This window comes from Heterodontus francisci, chromosome 1, assembly GCF_036365525.1.
Source record: "Heterodontus francisci isolate sHetFra1 chromosome 1, sHetFra1.hap1, whole genome shotgun sequence".
Lineage (NCBI taxonomy): Eukaryota > Metazoa > Chordata > Chondrichthyes > Heterodontiformes > Heterodontidae > Heterodontus > Heterodontus francisci.
Genome location: NC_090371.1, coordinates 44,646,733 through 44,668,593, shown reverse-complemented (window position 1 = coordinate 44,668,593; position 21,861 = coordinate 44,646,733). Strand labels below are relative to the sequence as shown.

Here is a 21,861-nt window from a genome sequence, read left to right as displayed (position 1 = left end):
GGTTCAATTCTGGGTTCTGTCTGTGTGGAGTTTGCAAGTTCTCCCTGTGTCTGCGTGGGTTTCCTCCGGGTGCTCCGGTTTCCTCCCACCGCCAAAAGACTTGCAGATGATAGGTAAATTGGCTGTTACAAATTGCCCCTAGTGTAGGTAGGTAGTAGGGCATATGGGATTACTGTAGGGTTAGTATAAATGGGTGGTTGTTGGTCGGCACAGACTCGGTGGGCCGAAGGGCCTGTTTCAGTGCTGTATCTCTAAATATAAAAAAAATGACAAACTTCAATATGGGCTAGATAGGGCTAAAAGCAGAAATAGATGGCTTATACACTCAGCAGGAAACATACATTGAGGAGTCATCTTCAGAACGCTGACACTTGGAAAAAGGTTTTCCTCTGTTCACTCACTACACTACTTGTAGAGATTTTATTATTAAAAACATATATGACTTCACTGAAAATTGTGAAGAAAATCTACCTTCTTAGTGCTTAAGGTGAGGGTAACTCAACTCATATCTGGTCATTTTACGAATATTTGCAGATCTTAGATTAGATTTCAAGTCACTCAAAACCCATTCACTAAGAGTTAAAATCAGGCACCTCGTGGGAACTTAAACTTAATTGAAAACAAAAAGAGGTTTCAACCTAAGCGTTAAAAAGGAATCGCTGTGCAGTGATCGCCTTGATGTTACAGAATTCTATATGTCTGCATCTAGCAATGAATAGGTGTTGTTTCAATGTATAATGAAGTGCTGTAGTTCTTAAAATAAAGATATGTACATTTTAAGCCAAGATTAAGTGCATCAGAGAAGAAATACATAAAAGTAGCATTCTTAATTAGTTCACCAAAATATAGCAAGCCACAGAATGTGAAAATTAAATATTCCTTACTGTGGTGAGTGGTCCACATGAGGAATTCTACCACTGCATGTTACAACTTATTGAGCAACACTAACACACTGCTCTTGCTGGCTGAAAAGATCATACACACACACCTACTTCATGTTAAACAGACAAAGACAAACATGGAGTAGGTGTGTAACATCAATTTAATGAAGATTCAAAACACTGATGTGTTTATTTTGAAACATTTAAACTGCTCATGCCTGATTTCAAACCATCTACGCCAATTTATATTTTATACAACACACTCTTTTACAAATTACAGAATTATTTGCAAGATAATACTGGGAATTATGTTAGTCAAGATTAAGTTCATTTTATTTTCAGTACTGAAGACTGCATATATGTTCTGAGAGAGATTGGGTTGCTGTTTATGAACATAGAAATTACAGGATAGCAGGTGATCTTTTGGGCCATTGCGCCTGTGCTGATGCTAAATCTTTATCTGGCGCTAGCTCTTGTAATCCTATTTCCCTGCCTCTTCAAATTTTTTAATCTTTGCCTTTTCCTTTTTAAATGATATTGTAGTTGTTGCCTCAACAACCAGTTGTAGTAAAGCATTCTATGGTCTAAATAACTAGTTGTCTGAAAACATTTCTTCTAATTTCTCCTCTTCTTCTAGTAATAAAACAGAACTTTGCCTTTTTGCTGATTCACTAATGAGGGTAAACATTAACAATGGCCAATGACAAATGCCCTGCCTCCATAGTTTTGTCCATTGCTGATGCAAATCCCATGTGTTTGGCTATCAGCCTTCCTTCCAACTGAAAGATTATATTTGTAAAATTTTTCAGATGGTTATCCAAAACATTTCACCCTCACTCGCAGTTTTGAGTGGAATTAATTATTCCCCATAGTATCCAAACAGAAAGATTATGAGCTGCTCTGATGTCATCCATGTTGCCAATTGAAATGAAATTTTGTGAACCAATTTTTTATCATTATCAAAATCACGTCAGAACTTATAGAATCATAGAAAGTTTAAGGCACAGAAAGAGGCCACTTGGCCCATCGTGTCTGTGCCAGCCGAAAAACGATCCACCTATTCTAATCCCACCTTCCAGCATTTGGTCCGTAGCCCTGCAGCTGACGGCACTAGAGGTGCATATCCAGACTCCTTTTGAATGAGTTGAGGGTCTCTGCCTCAACTACCCTTTCAGGCAGTGAGTTCCAGATCATCACCACTCTCTGGGTGAAGAAGTTTTTCCTCATCTCCCGGCTAATTTTTCTACCAATCACTTTAAATCTATGCCCCCTCGTCACTGACTTCTCTGTTAAGGTGAATGGACCCTTCACCTCCACTCTATCCAGGCCTCTCAAAATTTTATACACTTCAATCAGATCTCCCCTCAGTCTTCTCTGTTCCAAGGAGAACAACCCCAGCCTCTCCAATCTTTCCTCATAGCTGCATTTTTCCAGTCCTGGCAACATCCTCGTAAATCTCCTCTGTACCCTCTCTAGTACAATTACATCCTTTCTGTAATGAGGTGACCAGAACTGCAAGTTGTGGCCTAACCTAATAACCCAGATTACATCAGAAAATGCATTTTAGTGCTAAACACAAGCCAGGTTTTGTTCGGTATTATCTTTTCAGGTTAATAGTGCTTTCTTTACAATTGTCCGAATTAGGCATTGTGCCTTAATACAATGCCTAGACAAACCTTCAGTGCTAAATATTAAATACTGTACTCCTGGTACTGCCCATCTCCCCTGCACTGCCAGTAGAAAGAGACAGCTCTAGAATTCAACAGCATATTAGAGACAGAAATCAAGTCTAGATGCAAGTATTTCTACAGTTTTACTTGGCAAGCAAGTTTTTAAAACACAAACCTCGTCTCTGTGTTTCTGACAAAAGGCCATGAACTGAGCGAAGGCAGTATCACATTTCCTGGTCCGCTGAGTGGGGACTCCTTGTTTTCTCTTAGCCACAGGGGAGCATGTACCACTCTCAGAGTCTGATGATCTACAAGATGTCCTGTCAGTTGACTGACTTTGAGCAGAATCTTCAATACAATCTACAGTCCTATTTACACACTGCTTTGCAGGGGTCTTAGGTTCATACGGCTTTGAACACTGCCTTTTATTTGGTGCACTGCTGTTTCTTCTCCTACGTCCTTTCCTGTCAGTGAGATTTTCCTTGGTACTTGGAAATTCTTCAGTTGGCCATTTCCTATCCTCTATAAGTTCAACAGGAACCCCAGCTTCCTTTGCAACCTGAGGCGGCAGTAGTGGACGATCATGATCATAAACAAAGGTGTATTTAGCTTTTCGATCCTCAAGGGTCATTGCCTGTGCTTCTTTAGCTTGGGTAATGCCTATATCCCACTGACCACGAATTTTGGCAGGAATTGGTTTTAGGATCTGAAAAACAAGAGTTATTTCATTCTCTAACAGCACATTATAATTGTTAAACTGCAAGAAGAATTTCTCCAGACCTTCCAGGGATGGATTTTGCACCTCATATTCTAAACCCATTATATTTTATCATGAATAATTTAGTATTTACGGAGCTCCTTAGGCTAGGCTTTTTAAAAAACATTTCAACTTAGATATAAATAAATGTTACAATAATAAAGCTACTGTAGCAGAAGATGCAATAACCAGAAGATGCAATATGTGAAAAGATTCAGTGAGACAATATTTACATATGACTCCAGGCAGGTATTATTACTACAAACAAAGCTAACCCGGAGGCAACAGCAGGGGCTCAAATTCAGAATCTGAAATGAATACACTATGGTTGAGACTGAACCTTGGGACTTCGTCCTCTGCCAAACTGTAAGAGTGATGGATGATGAGAGTTGTAGCTTTCATTCTGCTGCTATGCAATTACAATACTCAGAATTCACGAGAATGATCCATATCACAAGAAAATCAGTAGAAGTGAATAGAGGAATTTTAACCTGTTTGAGAGAAATAGAGATGGAAAATTCGGAGGCAGAAATAAAATGAGAAGGATGAAGGTGTCAGAAAGATAGGAGAGAGAAGAAAGCAAGAGGGAAAGAAAATGAGGATAAAGGGAAAGCAAGAAAAAGGACAAAAAGACCATTCATTATAGAACTGCAATATCCATGAGTGTACAATGCTGAATCAGATGGGAAATTTAGAATTAACTGAGCTACAAGGGGCTGAAAAGATAAATTTCATCTTTATCTGAGCATTTTACAGTTTTAAAAAAAGTATAAAATTTTGAGCCAATTATGTTTCAGATGAGGCCAAAAGGAGACGTTTATAAAGCACTAATACCGAACTCAGACACTGCAGCAATATTTAGTCAGTCACCTAAGACTGGGAAGGTTAATGACCACTTTTTAAAACTGCGGGTCATTGGGGACTAATAGGTGAGAAAAAGCTACATCAATCAATGCTACACTGACAACAGTTTCAGCAAGAACTACAAACTCACTGTTGAAAATAAGGGGAATAAAAAATATTTTATAATCCTGCGAAGAGCAAGAACAAAAGAACAAAGAAAATTACAGCACAGGAACAGGCCCTTCGGCCCTCCAAGCCTGCGCCGATCCAGATCCTCTATCTAAACATGTCACCTATTTTCTAAGGGTCTGTATCTCTTTACTTCCTGCCCATTCATGTATCTGTCTAGACGCTATCGTGCCCGCATCTACCACCTTCGCTGGCAACGCGTTCCAGGCACCCACCACCCTCTGCGTAAAGAACTTTCCACGCATATCCCCCCTAAACTTTTCCCCTTTCACTTTGAACTCGTGTCCCCTAGTAATTGAATCCCCCACTCTGGGAAAAAGCTTCTTGCTATTCACCCTGTCTATACCTCTCATGATTTTGTACACCTCAATCAGGTCCCCCCTCAACCTCCGTCTTTCTAATGAAAATAATCCTAATCTACTCAACCTCTCTTCATAGCTAGCGCCCTCCATACCAGGCAACATCCTGGTGAACCTCCTCTGCACCCTCTCCAAAGCATCCACATCCTTTTGGTAATGTGGCGACCAGAACTGCACGCAGTATTCCAAATGTGGCCGAACCAAAGTCCTATACAACTGTAGCATGACCTGCCAACTCTTGCACTCAATACCCCGTCCGATGAAGGAAAGCATGCCGTATGCCTTCTTGACCACTCTACTGACCTGCGTTGCCACCTTCAGGGAACAATGGACCTGAACACCCAAATCTCTCTGTACATCAATTTTCCCCAGGACTTTTCCATTTACTGTATAGTTCATTCTTGAATTGGATCTTCCAAAATGCATCACCTCGCATTTGCCCTGATTGAACTCCATCTGCCATTTCTCTGCCCAACTCTCCAATCGATCTATATTCTGCTGTATTCTCTGACAGTCCCCTTCACTATCTGCTACACCACCAATCTTAGTGTCGTCTGCAAACTTGCTAATCAGACCACCTATACTTTCCTCCAAATCATTTATGTATATCACAAACAACAGTGGTCCCAGCACAGATCCCTGTGGAACACCACTGGTCACACATCTCCATTTTGAGAAACTCCCTTCCACTGCTACACTCTGTCTCCTGTTGCCGAGCCAGTTCTTTATCCATCTAGCGAGTACACCTTGGACCCCAAGCGCCTTCACTTTCTCCATCAGCCTACCATGGGAAACCTTATCAAACGCCTTACTGAAGTCCATGTATATGACATCTACAGCCCTTCCCTCATCAATCAACTTTGTCACTTCCTCAAAGGATTCTATTAAGTTGGTAAGACATGACCTTCCCTGCACAAAACCATGTTGCCGATCACTGATAAGCCCATTTTCTTCCAAATGGGAATAGATCCTATCCCTCAGTATCTTCTCCAGCAGCTTCCCTACCACTGACGTCAGGCTCACCAGTCTATAATTGCCTGGATTATCCCTGCTACCCTTCTTAAACAAGGGGACAACATTAGCAATTCTCCAGTCCTCCGGGACCTCACCCGTGTTTAAGGATGCTGCAAAGATATCTGTTAAGGCCCCAGCTATTTCCTCTCTCGCTTCCCTCAGTAACCTGGGATAGATCCCATCTGGACCTGGGGACTTGTCCACCTTAATGCCTTTTAGAATACCCAACACTTCCTCCCTCCTTATGCCGACTTGACCTAGAGTAATCAAACATCTGTTCCTAACCTCAACATCCGTCATGTCCCTCTCCTCGGTGAATACCGATGCAAAGTACTCGTTTAGAATCTCACCCATTTTCTCTGACTCCACGCATAACTTTCCTTCTTTGTCCTTGAGTGGGCCAATCCTTTCTCTAGTTACCCTCTCGCTCCTTATATATGAATAGAAGGCTTTGGGATTTTCCTTAACCCTGTTTGCTAAAGATATTTCATTACCCCTTTTAGCCCTCTTAATTCCTCGTTTCAGATTGGTCCTACATTCCAGATATTCTTTCAAAGCTTCGTCTTTCTTCAGCCACCTAGACCTTATGTATGCTTCCTTTTTCCTCTTAGCTAGTTTCACAATTTCACCTGTCATCCATGGTTCCCTAATCTTGCCATTTCTATCCCTTATTTTCACAGGAACATGTCTCTCCTGCACGCTAATCAACCTCTCTTTAAAAGCCTCCCACATATCACATGTGGATTTACCTTCAAACAGCTGCTCCCAATCTACATTCCCCAGCTCCTGCCGAATTTTGGTATAGTTGGCCTTCCCCCAATTTAGCACTCTTCCTTTAGGACCACTCTCGTCTTTGTCCATGAGTATTTTAAAGCTTACGGAATTGTGATCACTATTCCCAAAGTAGTCCCCTACTGAAACTTCAACCACCTGGCCGGGCTCATTCCCTAACACCAGGTCCAGTATGGCCCCTTCCCAAGTTGGACTATTTACATACTGCTCCAGAAAACTCTCCTGGATGCTCCTTACAAATTCTGCTCCATCTAGACCTCTAACACTAAGTGAATCCCAGTCAATGTTGGGAAAATTAAAATCTCCTATCACCACCACCCTGTTGCTCCTACATCTTTCCATAATCTGTTTACATATTTGTACCTCTATCTCACGCTCACTGTTGGGAGGCCTGTAGTACAGCCCCAACATTGTTACCGCACCCTTCCTATTTCTGAGTTCAGCCCATATTGCCTCACAGCTCGAGTCCTCCATAGTGCCCTCCTTCAGCACAGCTGTGATATCCTCTTTGACCAGTAATGCAACTCCTCCACCCCTTTTACCTCCCTCTCTATCCCGCCTGAAGCATCGATATCCTGGGGTATTTAGTTGCCAATCATGCCCTTCCCTCAACCAAGTCTCAGTAATAGCAATAACATCATACGCCCAGGTACTAATCCAAACCCTAAGTTCATCTGTCTTACCTACTACACTTCTTGCATTAAAACAAATGCACCTCAGACCACCAGTCCCTTTGCGTTCATCATCTGCTCCCTGCCTACTCTTCCCCTTAGTCACACTGACTTCACTATCTAGTTCCTTACAGGCTTTAGTTACTACCTCCTTACTGTCAATTGACCTCCTCATTTGGTTTCCATCCCCCTGCCACATTAGTTTAAACCCTCCCCAACAGCATTAGCAAAAGCACCCCCAAGGACATTGGTTCCAGTCTGGCCCAGGTGTAGACCGTCCAATTTGTAATAGTCCCACCTCCCCCAGAACCGGTCCCAATGTCCCAAAAATCTGAACCCCTCCTTCCTGCACCATCTCTCAAGCCACGCATTCATCCTGACTATTCTTTCATTTCTACTCTGACTATCACGTGGCACTGGTAGCAGAGAACAAACATTTCGAAAAAGATGTTCGAGTGAATGCCAAAATATATTGGATTAGATTTCTGGGAATAAAACTTGTATGCGCCACAGGAAAGAAACACTGTAAAATCTCAATGCTTTAAAATGCGTCCAAGGGAATTTTCTACCTTGTTCTTCTCTGCCTTGGAACTCGCGTGTTTGGCACTTTCTTGGACTAATTCATCATATTGTTGAACATCTTCAAATGGTATGATACTCTTTTCAAAAATCCAGGCCCTTTCCGGGGCTTCTCCAAAAAACTGGACATGGTACTGGCGACAAAAGGCCTTAGTTAGACCTGTCAATGTAAAAGAAAGGAATTGTTAGCAATTTACAAAGTGTTAAACTCCAGAAAGCTAGTAATGGAAGGATAATGCTGCAGCCTATATTTACTCAGTTTCACATTTATTGTGCAGAATAAAAGGATTGCAAACATGTAGCTCCTCACGCAAAACCTTCCACCTGTCTCAGTGAGTGTCTGCTTATAAGTGCTCAACTGAGACCCCAATTAACACCCTTCACCTGCATATAATCAAACCATTGATACAGATTAACACAAAGGACTGCAACAATGTACAAGATTCAAAAATACAGTATGAGCAAAATTACTTCAGTCCGCATGACTCCCAGTTTTTAGTTTAAAATGATTAATACCCCAAATCATTGTTGCCTATGATCCCGGAAGAAACAGCAACACTTCAAAACTGTGAATTTCAATAGTTACAGCAAACAAGTCATTCCCTCACAAAAATTGCACTTTTTAAGTGATGAATTTGGTACAACTGTCAAGTACATAATGTCTGCCAAACATCAGAAAAAATTAAAACCACGACAAAGCAGGAAACTTTACAAAACATGGCAGGTACCCAAAACGCAACTATATTTTCAAATCTATTGGAGTCATATGTAAGATGTTAAACAGTCATTTTCGAGATACCCTTTGTGAAAAAAAATCTTTAAGATAAAACACTTTTCAATAGACTTATACAATAATAGTGGATTTGAATGCAAGTCATTCAAGTGAACTGGCAAAAAGTTCACCGACTGGCCACTTAGGAAGGAGTTTTGCAGGAGAGTAATTTATATTTTCTCAAATAGAACTTTTAAAAAATCTATTGTATTATGTTTGAATAAATAATGAAGACACACTTAATTCTCACAACCATCTCCAGCTGCTTCATCAATGATCTTCCCTCCATCATAAGGTCAGAAGTGGTGATGCTCGCTGTTGATTGCACAGTGTTCAGTACCATTCGCGACGACTCAGATAATGAAGCAGTCTGTGTCCATATGCCGCAAGACCTGGACAACATCCAGGCTTGGGCTGATAACTGGTGAGCAACATTCACGGCACACAAGTGCTAGGCAACGACGATCTCAAACAAGAGAGAATCTAACCATCTCCCCATAACATTCAATGGCATTACCATCATTGATTCCCTCACCATCAACATCCTGGGGGTTACCATTGACCAGAAACTGAACTGGAGCAGCCATATAAATACTGTGGCTACAAGAGCAGGTCAGAGGCTAGGAATTCTGTGGTAACTCACGTCCTGACTCCCCAGTGCCTGTCCACCATATACAAGGCACAAGTCAGGAGTGTGATGGAATTCTCTCCATTTGCCTGCACGGGTGCAGCTCCAACAACATTCAAGAAGCTCGACGCCATCCAGGACAAAGCAGCCTGCTTGACTGGCACCCCATCCACAAACATTCACTCCTTCCACCACTGATCAGCAGTGTGTACCATCTACACAATGCACTGCAGCAACTCACCAAGGCTCCTACAACAGTATCTACCACCTAGAAGGACAAGGGCACGCCACCACCTGCAAATCCCCCTCCAAGCCACACACACATATCACCGATACTTCACTGTCACTGGGTCAAAATCCCAGAATTCCCTTGCTAACAGGACTGTTGGTATACCAACACCCCAAGGACTGCAGCGGTTCAAGAAGGCAGCTCACCACCACCTTCTCAAGGGCAATTAGGGATGGGCAATAAATGCTGGCCTGGCCAGTGACGCCCACATCCCAAGAATGAATAAAAAAAATTGTGTATTTGCTCTGCTGGACTATGGTCCTTTATGTTATGGTCTCTAATTTGTTACTTTCATTTTTAAATTCCTCACCAATCACATAGCCAATTAGAAAAGATATTTTGCACAATTAAAACAAATAGGCACATTCCCCCCGCCCCACTCCAAAAAATCGCACACTACTACAATAAAATTTAGACACGATGGCATCCAACAGTAAAAATCTGCCAGCAGGTAATAGTTTTCATACAGAAAAATGTTAATATTGTAAGAGCTTTCAACTTAAATGACTTTAATACAAAGCACAGATTTTAAAATCAAAACATCATGAAGAAAAATGTGTGTCAGGGCAAGCCTGGTATTTAATTTACAAGTAGGCCAGAATAAGAGTAGGAATTACGATCGAGCACTTAAACTTGAACAAGCAGTTACGACTGCAGTTATGCTTACTATTCAGTGAGTCATATTTTACTACACGGACTTAAGGAGATTAAGCTTGGAAGTTAATTTACAATAAAACGTTTGTCAACAATCCTCAGAACAATTAAATTTATTGAAAGTCTACAATACTGCGACTGTGAGTTAAAGACAAAGTTATTTATGTATTTGAATCATTAAAAACTCTTCGCCTTTCCTACATCAGACCCACAACCCAATCAGGCGCTCAGCTAATGAGCAATGCTGTGGGAGTTATGCCCTTATGTACAAAATTAATTATAAAGTCATTCTTGGGACGTCGGTGTTGCTAGCAAGGTCAGCGTTTATTGCCCATCTCTAGTTACCCGAAAAAGTGATGGTGAGCGGCCTTCTTGAATTGCTGCAGTCTGTGTGAAGATACGCCAGCAAAGCTGTCAAGCAGGAGTTCCAGGACTATGACCCAGAGACGACAAAGGAGTGCGATTCATGTCCAAGTCAAGGAAAGGAATGAAACCGGACGGAGCACCCAGCATCGACCTAGGCACCGTAAATGACAACAGCAAACCCAGGCCTGTCAACCTTGCAAAGTCCTCCTGACTAACATCTGGGGGTTTGTGCCAAAATTGGGAGAACTGACCCAAAGACTAGTTAAGCAACAGCCTGACATGGTCATACTTAAAGAATCATACCTTGCAGACAATGTCCCAGACACCACCATCACCATTCCTGGGTACGTCCTGGCCCACTGGCAGGACAGACCCACCAGAGGTGGCAGCAGAGCGATATATAGTCGGGAGACAGTTGCCCTGTGAGTCCTCAACATAGACTCCGGACTCCATGAAGTCTCATGGCATCAGGTCAAACACAGGCAAGGCAATCTCCTGCTGACTACCACCGACTGCACCCCCCCAGCTGATGAATCAGTGCTGCTCCATGTTGAACACCAAGTGGAAACAAGGGCACAGAATCTACTCTGGGTGGGGGACTTCAATGTCCATCACCAAGAGTGGCTCAGTAGCACCGCTACTAACCGAGCTGACCAAGTCCTAAAGGACGTAGCTGCTCAGCGGAGTCTGCGGCAGGTGGTGAAGGAACCAACAAGAGGGAGGAATCTACTCGACCTCATCCCCACCAAACTACCTGTTGCAGATGCATCTGACCTTGACAGTACTGGTAGGAGTGACCACTGCACAGTCCTTGTGGAGACAAAGTTCCGCCTTCACACTGAGGGTACCCACCATTGTGTTGGGTGGCACTACTACCATGCTAAATGGGATAGAATCCAAACAGATGTAGCAACTCAAAACTGGGTATTCCAGCACAATCTGTAACCTCGTGGCCCGGCAAATCCCCACTCTACCATTATCAAGCCCGGGGACCAACTCTGGTTCAATTAAGAGTTTAGGAGGGCATGCTTAAAAAGGAGATGTCAGCCTGATAAACTGAACTATTTGCATGCCAAACAGCGGAAGCAGCATGCAATAGACAAGGCTAAACGATCCCACAAACAATAGATCAGATCCAAGCTCTGCAGTCCTGCCACATCCAGTTGTGAATGGTGGTGGCCAATTAAACAACCGACAGGAGGAGGCTCCACAAACATCCCCACCATCTACGGTAGCCCAGCACATCAGTGCAAAAGACAAGGCTGAAGAATTTGCATCCATCTTCAACCAGAAGTACCGAATGGATGATTCATCTCGGCTTCCTCCTGAGAACCCAGCATCACAGATGCCAGTTTTCAGCCAATCCGATTCACTCCATGTGAAATCAAGAAAAGGCTGAAAGCACTGGATACTGCAAAGGCTATGGCCCTGACAACATTTTGGCAATAGTACTGAAGACCTGTGCTCCCGAACTAGCTGCGCCCCTAGCAAAGCTGTTCTAGTACAGATAAAACACGGGCATCTATCCAGCAATGTGGAAAATTGCCCAGGTATTTCCTGTACACAAAAAGCAGGACAAATCCGACGCGGCCAATTACTGCCCTATGAGTCTACTCTCAACCCAGCAAAGTGATGGAAGGGGGTCACCGACAGTGCTATCAAGTGTCACTTGCTCATCAATAACCTGCTCACTGACGCTCAGTTTGTGTTCCACCAGGTCACTCAGCTCCTGACCTCATTACAGCCTTGGTCCAAACATGGACAAAAGAGGTGAACTCCACAGGTGAGACTGCCCTTGACAGGAACCCTAGCAAAACAGAAGTCAATGGGAATCAGATGGAAAACTCCGCTGGTTGGAGTCATACCTAGCACAAAGGAAGCTGATTGTGGTTGTTGGAGGTCAATCATTTCAGTCCCAGGATATCACAGGCTAGGGCCAACCATCTTCAGCTGCTTCATCAATGACCTTCCCTCCATCATAAGGACAGAAAAGGGGATGTTTGCTGATGATTGCACAATGTTCAGCACCAGATACTGAAGCAGCCCATGTGCATATGCAGCAAGACCTGGACAACAACCAGACTTGGGCTGATAAGTGGCAAGTAACATTCGGGCCACACAAGTGCAAGACAATGACCATCCCAAACAAGAGAGAATCTAACCATTTCCCCTTGACATTCAATGGCATTACCATTGTTGAACTCCCCACTATCAACATCCTGGTGGGGGTGTCACCATTGACCAGAAACTGAATTGGACCAGCAGGTCAGAGGCTGGGAATTCTGCGAGTAACTCACCTCCTGTCTCCCAAATGCCTGTCCACCATATACAAGGCACAAGTCAGAAGTGTGATAAAATACTCTCCACTTGTCCAGATGGGTGCAGCTCCAACAACACTCTTGACACCATCCAGGACAAAGCAGCTCGCTAGATTGGCACCCCAAATACCACCTTTAACATTCACTCTCTCCACCACAGACACACAGTGGCAGCAGTGTGTACCATCTGCAAGATGCACTGCAGCAACTCATCAACGCTCCTTTGACAGCACCTTCTGAACCCATGACCTCTCCCACCTGGAAGGACAAGGGCAGCAGATGCATGGGAATACCACCACCTGCAAGTTCCCCTCCAAGCCTTGAAACTGTCTTGCCATTCCTTCACTGTCGCTGGGTCAAGATCCAGAAACTCCCTTCCGAACAGCACTATTGATGTATCTACATCCCAAAGACTGCAGTGGTTCAAGAAGACAGCTCACCATCACCTTCTCAAGGGCTATTAGGGTTGGGCAATAAATGCTGGCCGAGCCAGCAACGCCCACATCCCCCGAATGAATAAAAAGTGTGACTTGCAAGGAACATAGCAACAGGAGTAGATCATTTAGTCTCTTGATCTTGCATCACCATTTAATGAGAATATGGCTGATTTGTATCTTAAAGCCATCCATTTGCCTTGGTTCCATATCCTTTCATACCTTTGTCCAGTAAAAAATCCATCAATTTCAGATTTAAAATTATTAATTGAGCTAGGATCTACCACATTTTGTGGGAGTGTATTCCATATTTCTACCACCCTGAGTGTGAAGAAGTGTTTCTCAACTTCTCTCTTGAATAGCCTGTCTTGATTTTAAAGTTATGCTCCCTTGTCCTGGGCTCCCCACCAGCAGATAAAGTTTCTCTCTATCTACCCTACTGATTCCTTTCAAAATCCTAAGAACATAAATCATTTCAGTCCTTAACTTTCTATATTCCAAGGAATACAAGCCTAGTTTATGTAACCTTTCCTCATAATCTAACTCTTGGAGCCCTGGTAACAGTCTGGTGGCTCTGCAATGCACTCCTTCTGAGGTCAATGTATCCTTTCTGAGGTGCAGTGCCAGAACTGTACACAGTATTCCAGACATGGTCTAACCAAGGTCTTGCGCAGCTGTGGCAAAACTGCACCACCCTACCCCACCTCCCCTCCCCCAGCTTACATTCTAGCTCTCTAGTTAGAAAGGCTAATATTCCATTAGCCCTTTTTGATTATATTTTGTATGACTACTACAGTTTACTGATCTGTGCACGTGGACCCCTAAATCTCTTTGAATCTAGCTTTTCACTATTTAAATAATACTGGGATGTCTTTTTTTTGGTCTGTTGAAAATGGAGCAGATGGTATTCCCACACACTTGTTGTCCTTGCCCTTCCAGGTGCTGGATGGAGGTCTTCTGTTTTGGAGGTACTGTCCAAGAATTTTTGGGTGAGCTGCTCCTGTGCATTTTACAGGTAGCCATGGTGCACCCACAGTGGAGGAAGTGGATGTTTTCTAGGGGGTGGTGTGCTGCAGATCAAGTTGACTGCTTTGCACTGGATGGTGCCAAGTTTCTTGGGTGTTGATGCAGCTGTACCCAACCAGGCAATTGGAGAGTATATCAGACTCCTGACTTGCTACTTATAAAGGATGGAGAGGTTTTGGAGAGTCAGATGAAAAGTCACTTGCTACAGAATACCCAGTCACTGACCTGCTCTAGTATCAATGGCATTTATGTGGCTGGTCCAGTTGAGTTTCCGGTCAATGACAACCCCAGGATGTTGAATCGAAAATGCACAGGAGGCCAGATTTGGAGGAATGCAGAGATCTCAGAGGGTTATAGACCTGAAGGAGGTTACAGAGCTAGGATGGGGTGAGGTCAGAGGGATTTGAAAATGATGAGAATTTTAAGATCGAGGCATTGTCAGAATCAATGCAATCGCAGGGGTGATGGGTGAACGGGACTTAGTACGAGTTACAAGATGCAAAGCAGAGCTTTGCAGGAGTTCAAGTTTATGAAAGGTGGAAGATGGGCAGCCGGCCAGGACAGCATCAGAATAATCAAGTCTAGAACAAAGGCATGGATGAGGGTTTCAGCAGCAGATGAGCTAGGGCAGGACAGAGACGAGTGATGTTACAGAGGTGCAAATAGGCAGTCATTGTCATGGAATAGATGCGTGGTCAGAGCGCACCTCGGGAACAGATAGGAAACCAAGGTTGCGAATTTAGCCTCAGGCAGTAACCAAGGAGAGGGAGTCAGTGGGTAGGGAATGGAATTTGTGGCAGGAATCGGAAACAATGGCTTTGGTCTTACCAATATTTAGTTGGAGCAAATTTCTTCTCATCTGGGACAGGATGTTAGACAAGGCAGTGTAACAAATCATAGGGGTTGAGAAAGATGGTCGTAAGGTGGAGCTGTTTGTCATCAGCGTACATGTGGAACTAGACATGTTTCCGCATGATGTTGCTGAGGGGCAGCATGTAGGAAAGGGCTAAGGATAGATCTCCCTTGATGGGTCAAGGTAATTGCCCTTGATGTATTTACTGTTTCCAGTAATTGGGTCAATGGCCTTTTAAAAAAACTCTTCCACAAGAATTGGGCATCACTAACAAGGCCAGCATTTGTTGCCCATCCCTAATTGCCCTTGACAGTTGTGGCATTTCAGAGGGCTGTTCAGAGCCAACCACATTGCTGCGTGTCAGGAGTCACATGTAGGTCAGATTTCCTTCCCTAAAGGACATTAGTGAACCAGATGGGTTTTTACAACAATCGATGGTAGTTTCATGGGACCATTACTGAGACTAGCTTTCAATTCCAGATTAATTTACTGAATTTAATTAATTGAATTAAATTCCATCAGCTGCCTTGGTGGGATTTGAATCCATGTGTCCAGGGCATTAGCCTGGGTCTCTGAATTACTAGTTCAGTGACATTACCACTATGCCACCATCTCCCCATTTCTGCTGAGCTACCAAGAGTTGCAATGAGTGCCCTTCCCTTAACTAGGGTAATTTGAACCTGAACAAACAGCTGGAACAGAGCTCCCACTGAAAGTGCTTTATTCATGTTTAATCTACCAGTTATCTATATAGCCACTGATAGAAACATTATTTATCTTGTAAATCCTCATGTATATATCTGTATATGGAAATGTAAAATGGCTTGCACCACAGATAGGCAGCACCTTACAGGATCTCCTATAATGTTCCATAACCTGCACCATTGTGCCAGTTCATTCTGCCCTGAAGTTAAACTTTAAAGTGACTACCAAACTCCAGAAACCAGCACGTCAACGGGGAAAGAATGAAGAGTTTTGTCGGACCACAAAGGACATCATTCAAAGAACGAAAGAAAATCCTAAAAAAGTAGATCAACTTTTCTTTTATCATTTTAGCACCTTCCATACACTGTTGTTTACTTCAGTGGTATAATTCAGAAGCCATTTGCAAGAACAAATCTGCAAAAGACTTCATTGCTTGCAGCAGTCAAATCTAAACATGTAAGGATTATAATGGATCAGAAAGACAAATCAAATACAGCAGTCCATTTACAATAAGGGCTTGGAGTTCACTAACCCTGAAAATCATACAAAGTAAACAGAACTGTTTCTTCATACAAGAAAGTAAAAATTGTGAATTCAGAAGTTCAAATAGTGGAGACAGTAAGCTGTGAACTAAAATTAATATCCCAGCACCAAACACCATTCAGGACTCTTGCTTGTGGCTTAAAAAAAGTCCATCTATTCTTAATTAAGGATTCCTACATTATTTCAGTTTCTGCACTTAGCCTCCCCTTCTTTGGTAGCCACTTGCTCCAAGGTGCGGCAGCGTAGACTGTGGCTACCCACTTCCAAAGTTGTGATTATCACAAGTATTTAGTACTGAATACCTGTTTGTCAATTCATTTGTCTCAGGTCTACTGTTCCGATCCTAATGGATTGTTACCCACTCTGTTCATAAACTCATTCTATCTGTGGAGCAATATATATTCTAGGAATGCTTCAGTCTTCTGAATGTGATAGGAAAGACACCAGTTGCTGAAGTTCAAGCATCAGAGTGCAGGGTGGCCCATTCAGAGTGTCATAGATAGAGGGGTTTGGGAGCAGATTTGGGATCATTGGGAGAAGACAACCTAGGATCCCTGTGGAAGGAGCTAGCAAGATTTGAGAGACTGGTGAAAGGCTGCAGACCTGAAACGTTAACTCTGCTTCCCTCTCCACAGATGTTGCTGGACCTGCTGAGTATTTCAAGCATTTTCTGTTTTTATTTCAGATTTCCAGCATCTGGAATATTTGGCTTTTATATTGTGAGCACTGGGATAGGAGAAGGAAGGTGGTGGGAGATAACACTCACTTTAGGAAATACAGGGAGAAAATTCCTAGAGGATGTTCTGGCAACAGGCTTTGGCATTATTAGGGGTGGCTAGAGTCTAACAGATTGGAGGTAGCAAGGGAGCCTGGGAAATTGGGGCCAAAACTTTCCTCAGCTTCTTTCAAATCATCATGTGCCCACCTCACCCTATTCCTACCAATCAGTCGATTTGCGAAGCACATCCACTTTATAGCCTGCATGCACTCCCCACCTCCCCAAATGTTTTCCCTGTTGTCAGTGCATTGTATTTGATAACTTGAACAGTTTTTATAAACTATTTTCCATGAACAAAATTACTTCACAAAAACACTCAAAAGTATTGCTTATGCAGTTTTCAAGTTTTAAGCACAAAAAACCTTTGAAGTGATTTATAGAACACAGAAACATAGAAACATTGAAGCCGGAGTAGGCCATTTGGACCTTCGAGCCTTGCTCCGCCATTCAATACGATCATGGCTGATCATCCAAACTCAGTAACCTGTTCCCGCTTTCTCCCCGTATCCCTTGACCCCATTAGCCCTAAGAACTATATCTAACTCTTTCTTGAATATATCTAATGATCTGGCCTCAACTGCTTTCTGTGGTAGAGAATTCCACAGGTTCACCACTGAAGAATTCTCTCCTCATCTCAGTTCTAAATGGCTTACCCTTTATCCTTAGACTGTGACCCCTGGTCCTGGACTCCCCCGCCATCGAGAACATCCTTCCTGCATCTAGTCTGTCCAGTCCTGTTAGAATGACTGTCAGAAAGGAAAGATTTGTAACCTCATCTGGAGCCAAAATGAAATGGGGAAAAGGTTTGATGAGGTGATTGACATGAGTTCCATTTAAAACCATCCCCAAATAGAATGAAGCCATGTATACTCCAATGGTTAGAAGGGTACATGGTAAATAGGAGGGCGCCAAGGATAAATTTATGGCGTTTCCGGGGTGCAGGGGTATTAGTGCAGGGATAATAAGCGAAGCCATTGCAGTAGATTCTCTGGCAACAGCTAGATATGTAAGAGTGAGACCAGGCAAAAGCTGTCCTACTGAGCTGGTCAATGTGGGAGAGACACTGGAGGAAGATGATGTGGTCATCCATGTAAAAGCTTACAAACAGGTTGAGAAATGTAAGGAAAGATTTTCCATCACAGTCAGTCACATAGGATGCCACTTGTGACTTTGATTTGGGCCATCAGATTGTGGCAGAGGTGGAAAATTTTTCAGAGAGGATTAAGCATGAAACAGTATAAACGATGGGCATAGATTTGAGAGGCGACAATACATACAAGACCTTGCAGAGGAAAGGGAGGTGGAGATGTGGTAATAGTTGGCAAGGCGTGTGTGTTTGAGGGCATTTTTTGAGGTGACATCAGATTTGAAAGAAAGGGAGACAATACCAGAGGAATACAAACTCTTGTATGCTCATGATACCCAAAACTACCTCACAACCCCTCCACTGTCTCTAAATTGTCAGACTGCTTATCTGACATCCAGATGAGCAGAAATTTCCTCCAACTAAACACTGCTAAGACCAAAGCCATTATCTTTGGTCTGCGCCACAAGCTCTACTCCCTAGCCACCAACTCCATTCCTCTCCCTGGTAACTGTCTGAGTCTCAATCAGTCTGCTTGCAACCACATATCCACAGCATCACCAAGACCATCTACTTCCACCTCCCTAACATTAGCCAATGCTTCCCCTTTTTCAGCTCATCTCCTGCTGAAACCCTCATCCACACCTTTGTTACCTCTGGATTTCACTGTGCCAACACTCTCTTGGCCAGCCTCCCATCTTCCAGCCTCTATAGACTTCAGCTGGTCATGTCCTAACTCACACTAAGTCCTGTACAACCATCACCTGTGCTCGCTGACCTACATGCGCTCCCGATCCCCATTTCAGTAATCTCCTCTAGCCCCACAATGTTCTGAGACCTCTGTGCTCCTCCAGTTTTGACCTCTTGCGCATCCCCTATTTTAATTGCTCCATCATTGGCGGCTATGCTTTTAGCTGCCTAGACCCTAAACTATGGAATTCCTTCCCTAAACCTTTCCAGCCTCTGTAGCTCTCTCTCTTCCGATAAGACCCCTCTTAAAACCTACTCTCTTTGAATAAGCTTTGGGGCATCTGTCCCAAAATCTCACTATTAAATTCTGTTTGATAACACTCCTGTGAAGCGCCTTGAGATGTTTTACTATAATAAAGGCGCTATATAAATGCAAGTTGTGTTGTTCAAAATATCTGCTAAATGGGGGCCAGTAAGGGAAGTTGCGTGATAGTGGGAATAGGGTCAAGAGATCAGAGGGTACGTCTCATGGACAATGTCACAACCGAGGAAGGAGGAGTGCACTGTTTATTCTAGTTCCACCTCTCCACAGATCACAACATATATTTAAATATTCCCACTTACCAGTAGCATAACAATCTATTTTTCTATTTTTCCCAGAATAAAACACACTTACCAGGTTTCTTTAATGAACAAAATTATCCGTTTATTATAAAGCAAGTCAAAACCAATAATGAAGTAAAGCATAAATACACAGATAGAAATTTTTAAGTTCCCTTTTTACCTTAGCCACACGCACAGAGGGAGAGGGAGAGAGAGAGAGAGAGAGACAGAGAGACAGAGAGAGAGACAGAGACAGAGAGAGAGAGAGAGACAGCGAGAGAGAGAGAGACAGCGAGAGAGAGAGAGACAGCGAGAGAGAGAGAGACAGCGAGAGAGAGAGAGACAGCGAGAGAGAGAGAGACAGCGAGAGAGAGACAGAGAGAGACAGACAGAGAGAGACAGACAGAGAGAGACAGACAGAGAGAGACAGACAGAGAGAGACAGAGAGAGAGAGACAGAGAGAGACAGAGACAGACAGACAGAGACAGAGAGAATAACTGGAAAAATAAAAGGGATTTTTGTTTAGAGCTCTGTTAGACAAAAGAAAACCCCACTGGGGCTGAATACTTGCTCATTCTTCAAGAAAACAGATGAGCTATGTTGTGTTCCACAACTGGCACACAGTCTGGCCTCAGAGTACACGTAGACGGGTCACTGGGATCTTTCAGAACAGTTCTTTTCAGGCGGCATCAAGAATTAATTTAGCAGGCTTTTCTTCAAAGACAGGAGACGAGATGAGTGGACACAGTGGCCTTCTCAGGGTCTTCTAGAGGGGTGCTGGAAAGCAGAGCTGGGTTTCGGTCATCACTCCTTCCCTGGGAATTCTCTTCTCTCCTTGGAAGTTCTCTTCACTTTTCTGCAGACTTTTTAAAGAGATATAACAGGCTGGGCTGAGCCAGGGCCCGTCCCTCAACTTCACCCCTTCAAAACTCCAACCAACTCAAAAGTGAAGTTGGCAACAGAGAGTCCACTCCCTGACCCACAACCCCTCCAGTTTTGTATTTGGCTTTACAGATGCAGTCAGAGCTACTGCCCAATCTGCTGTACTCAAGATCAGGGCCCCTTTCTCTGCATTGGCTTTGTGTACCCCAGTAAGTCCCATGGGTTTACCCCACAACTTTCAGCACTCTGCACAAAGATGTCCCACCTTCTGACAAGGATAACAGACCTCACTTCCACCCTCAGCCTTTCTGGCCTGAGGAGATGATCCCGAGCTGTCCCTTCTTGTCCCCGGCTACTTGCCTTCCTTTCACCCTCCCATCGTCAATCCATCTTGGGTTTGTGGGGGTGAAGGATAAAGGGTTTGGGCTGAAACACAAGCTCATGATCAGCTGCCTGTCTGGCCATTGAAACCTTCTGGTTCCCTACACGGCTTCTTACTAATGGAGGGAGTGAATTTTTGAATTCTTTCACGAGAATTAGTTCCCTAAGGTTCTCATATGTGGCTTCCATCTTTAGTGCCCGTATCCAATGATCAAAATTAATTTGCTTTACCCTCTCAAATGCTACACAAGTCTGCCAGTCTCCGGAGGTTCTGAAATTTCTGCCTGTCTGCTTCAGGGACTAACTCATATATAGGGAGAACAGCCTTTTTTGCCATCTCATAATCTGCAGAAGCCTCTTCAAAAAGCATGGCATAAACTTCATGAGCTCTGCCCATCAACCTGCTTTGCATAAACAGTGTCCAGCTTTCCTTCGGCCACTTCAACTGTTTGGCTATCTTTTCAAATGAAAACTGCCTTTAACGTCCCTTTCCTCAAATTTAGGGAGGGTTTGTACAAACAGCTCTCCACTTGGTCCTGGGCTGGAGTCAGATTTTCCACACCAGAACTTTCACGGGAGTCAAGACCACTCTTTTGTCTTAGTTCTATCTTTTTTAATTTGAATTTCTTTTCTTTCCTTTTCCTCAATTTCAAGCTTTTCATTGTCAATTCCTTTTCAAGCTCAAGTTTTTCAATTCTTCTTCCTGCTTCATCTGTAACTGAATTTTAGCTAATTCAATGACACTAGCCTCTGGTTTACTTTCTTCTTCTGCCAGTTGTAAATGTTGTGCTATTACTTCAATTATGTCTGCTTGTTAGCTCCTGGTTTTAACTCTAACCCCAATTTTTCTGCAAATGCTATTAGCTTAACCTCGTTAAGTTCCTCAAATCACTCAGGGATACATCCTTCTTCCCCAAAAATGTTGCAGCAACTGTTAAAGACATTCCGGTGGTGTAGATTTTATTACACAAGAAATCTGGTTGGTTTTATTCTTCCTTTGTCAATTATTATTATCCCAGTTACAACTGTACGTCGTTGGCGTGGCTTTCTTCTAGAAGAGTCCTCAATTATATGTTACAACCGGGGCGGGAGGAGATGCA

The 21,861-nt window shown here is 43.3% G+C and overlaps 1 protein-coding gene across 3 annotated transcripts in view; it reads right to left on the bottom strand.

Annotated features, from left to right (window-relative positions):
* The window catches only part of nsd2 (nuclear receptor binding SET domain protein 2), a 223,678-nt gene that overhangs the window by 65,787 nt on the left and 136,030 nt on the right, over positions 1–21,861 (bottom strand). For all 3 annotated transcript variants that reach the window (XM_068029807.1, XM_068029797.1, XM_068029816.1), the window contains exons 4-5: positions 7,746–7,915; positions 2,727–3,257 (exon numbers count right to left, since the gene is read on the bottom strand). In XM_068029807.1, coding sequence (XP_067885908.1) covers positions 2,727–3,257; positions 7,746–7,915 — 701 coding nt within the window. The remainder of the gene's footprint in view (positions 1–2,726; positions 3,258–7,745; positions 7,916–21,861) is intronic.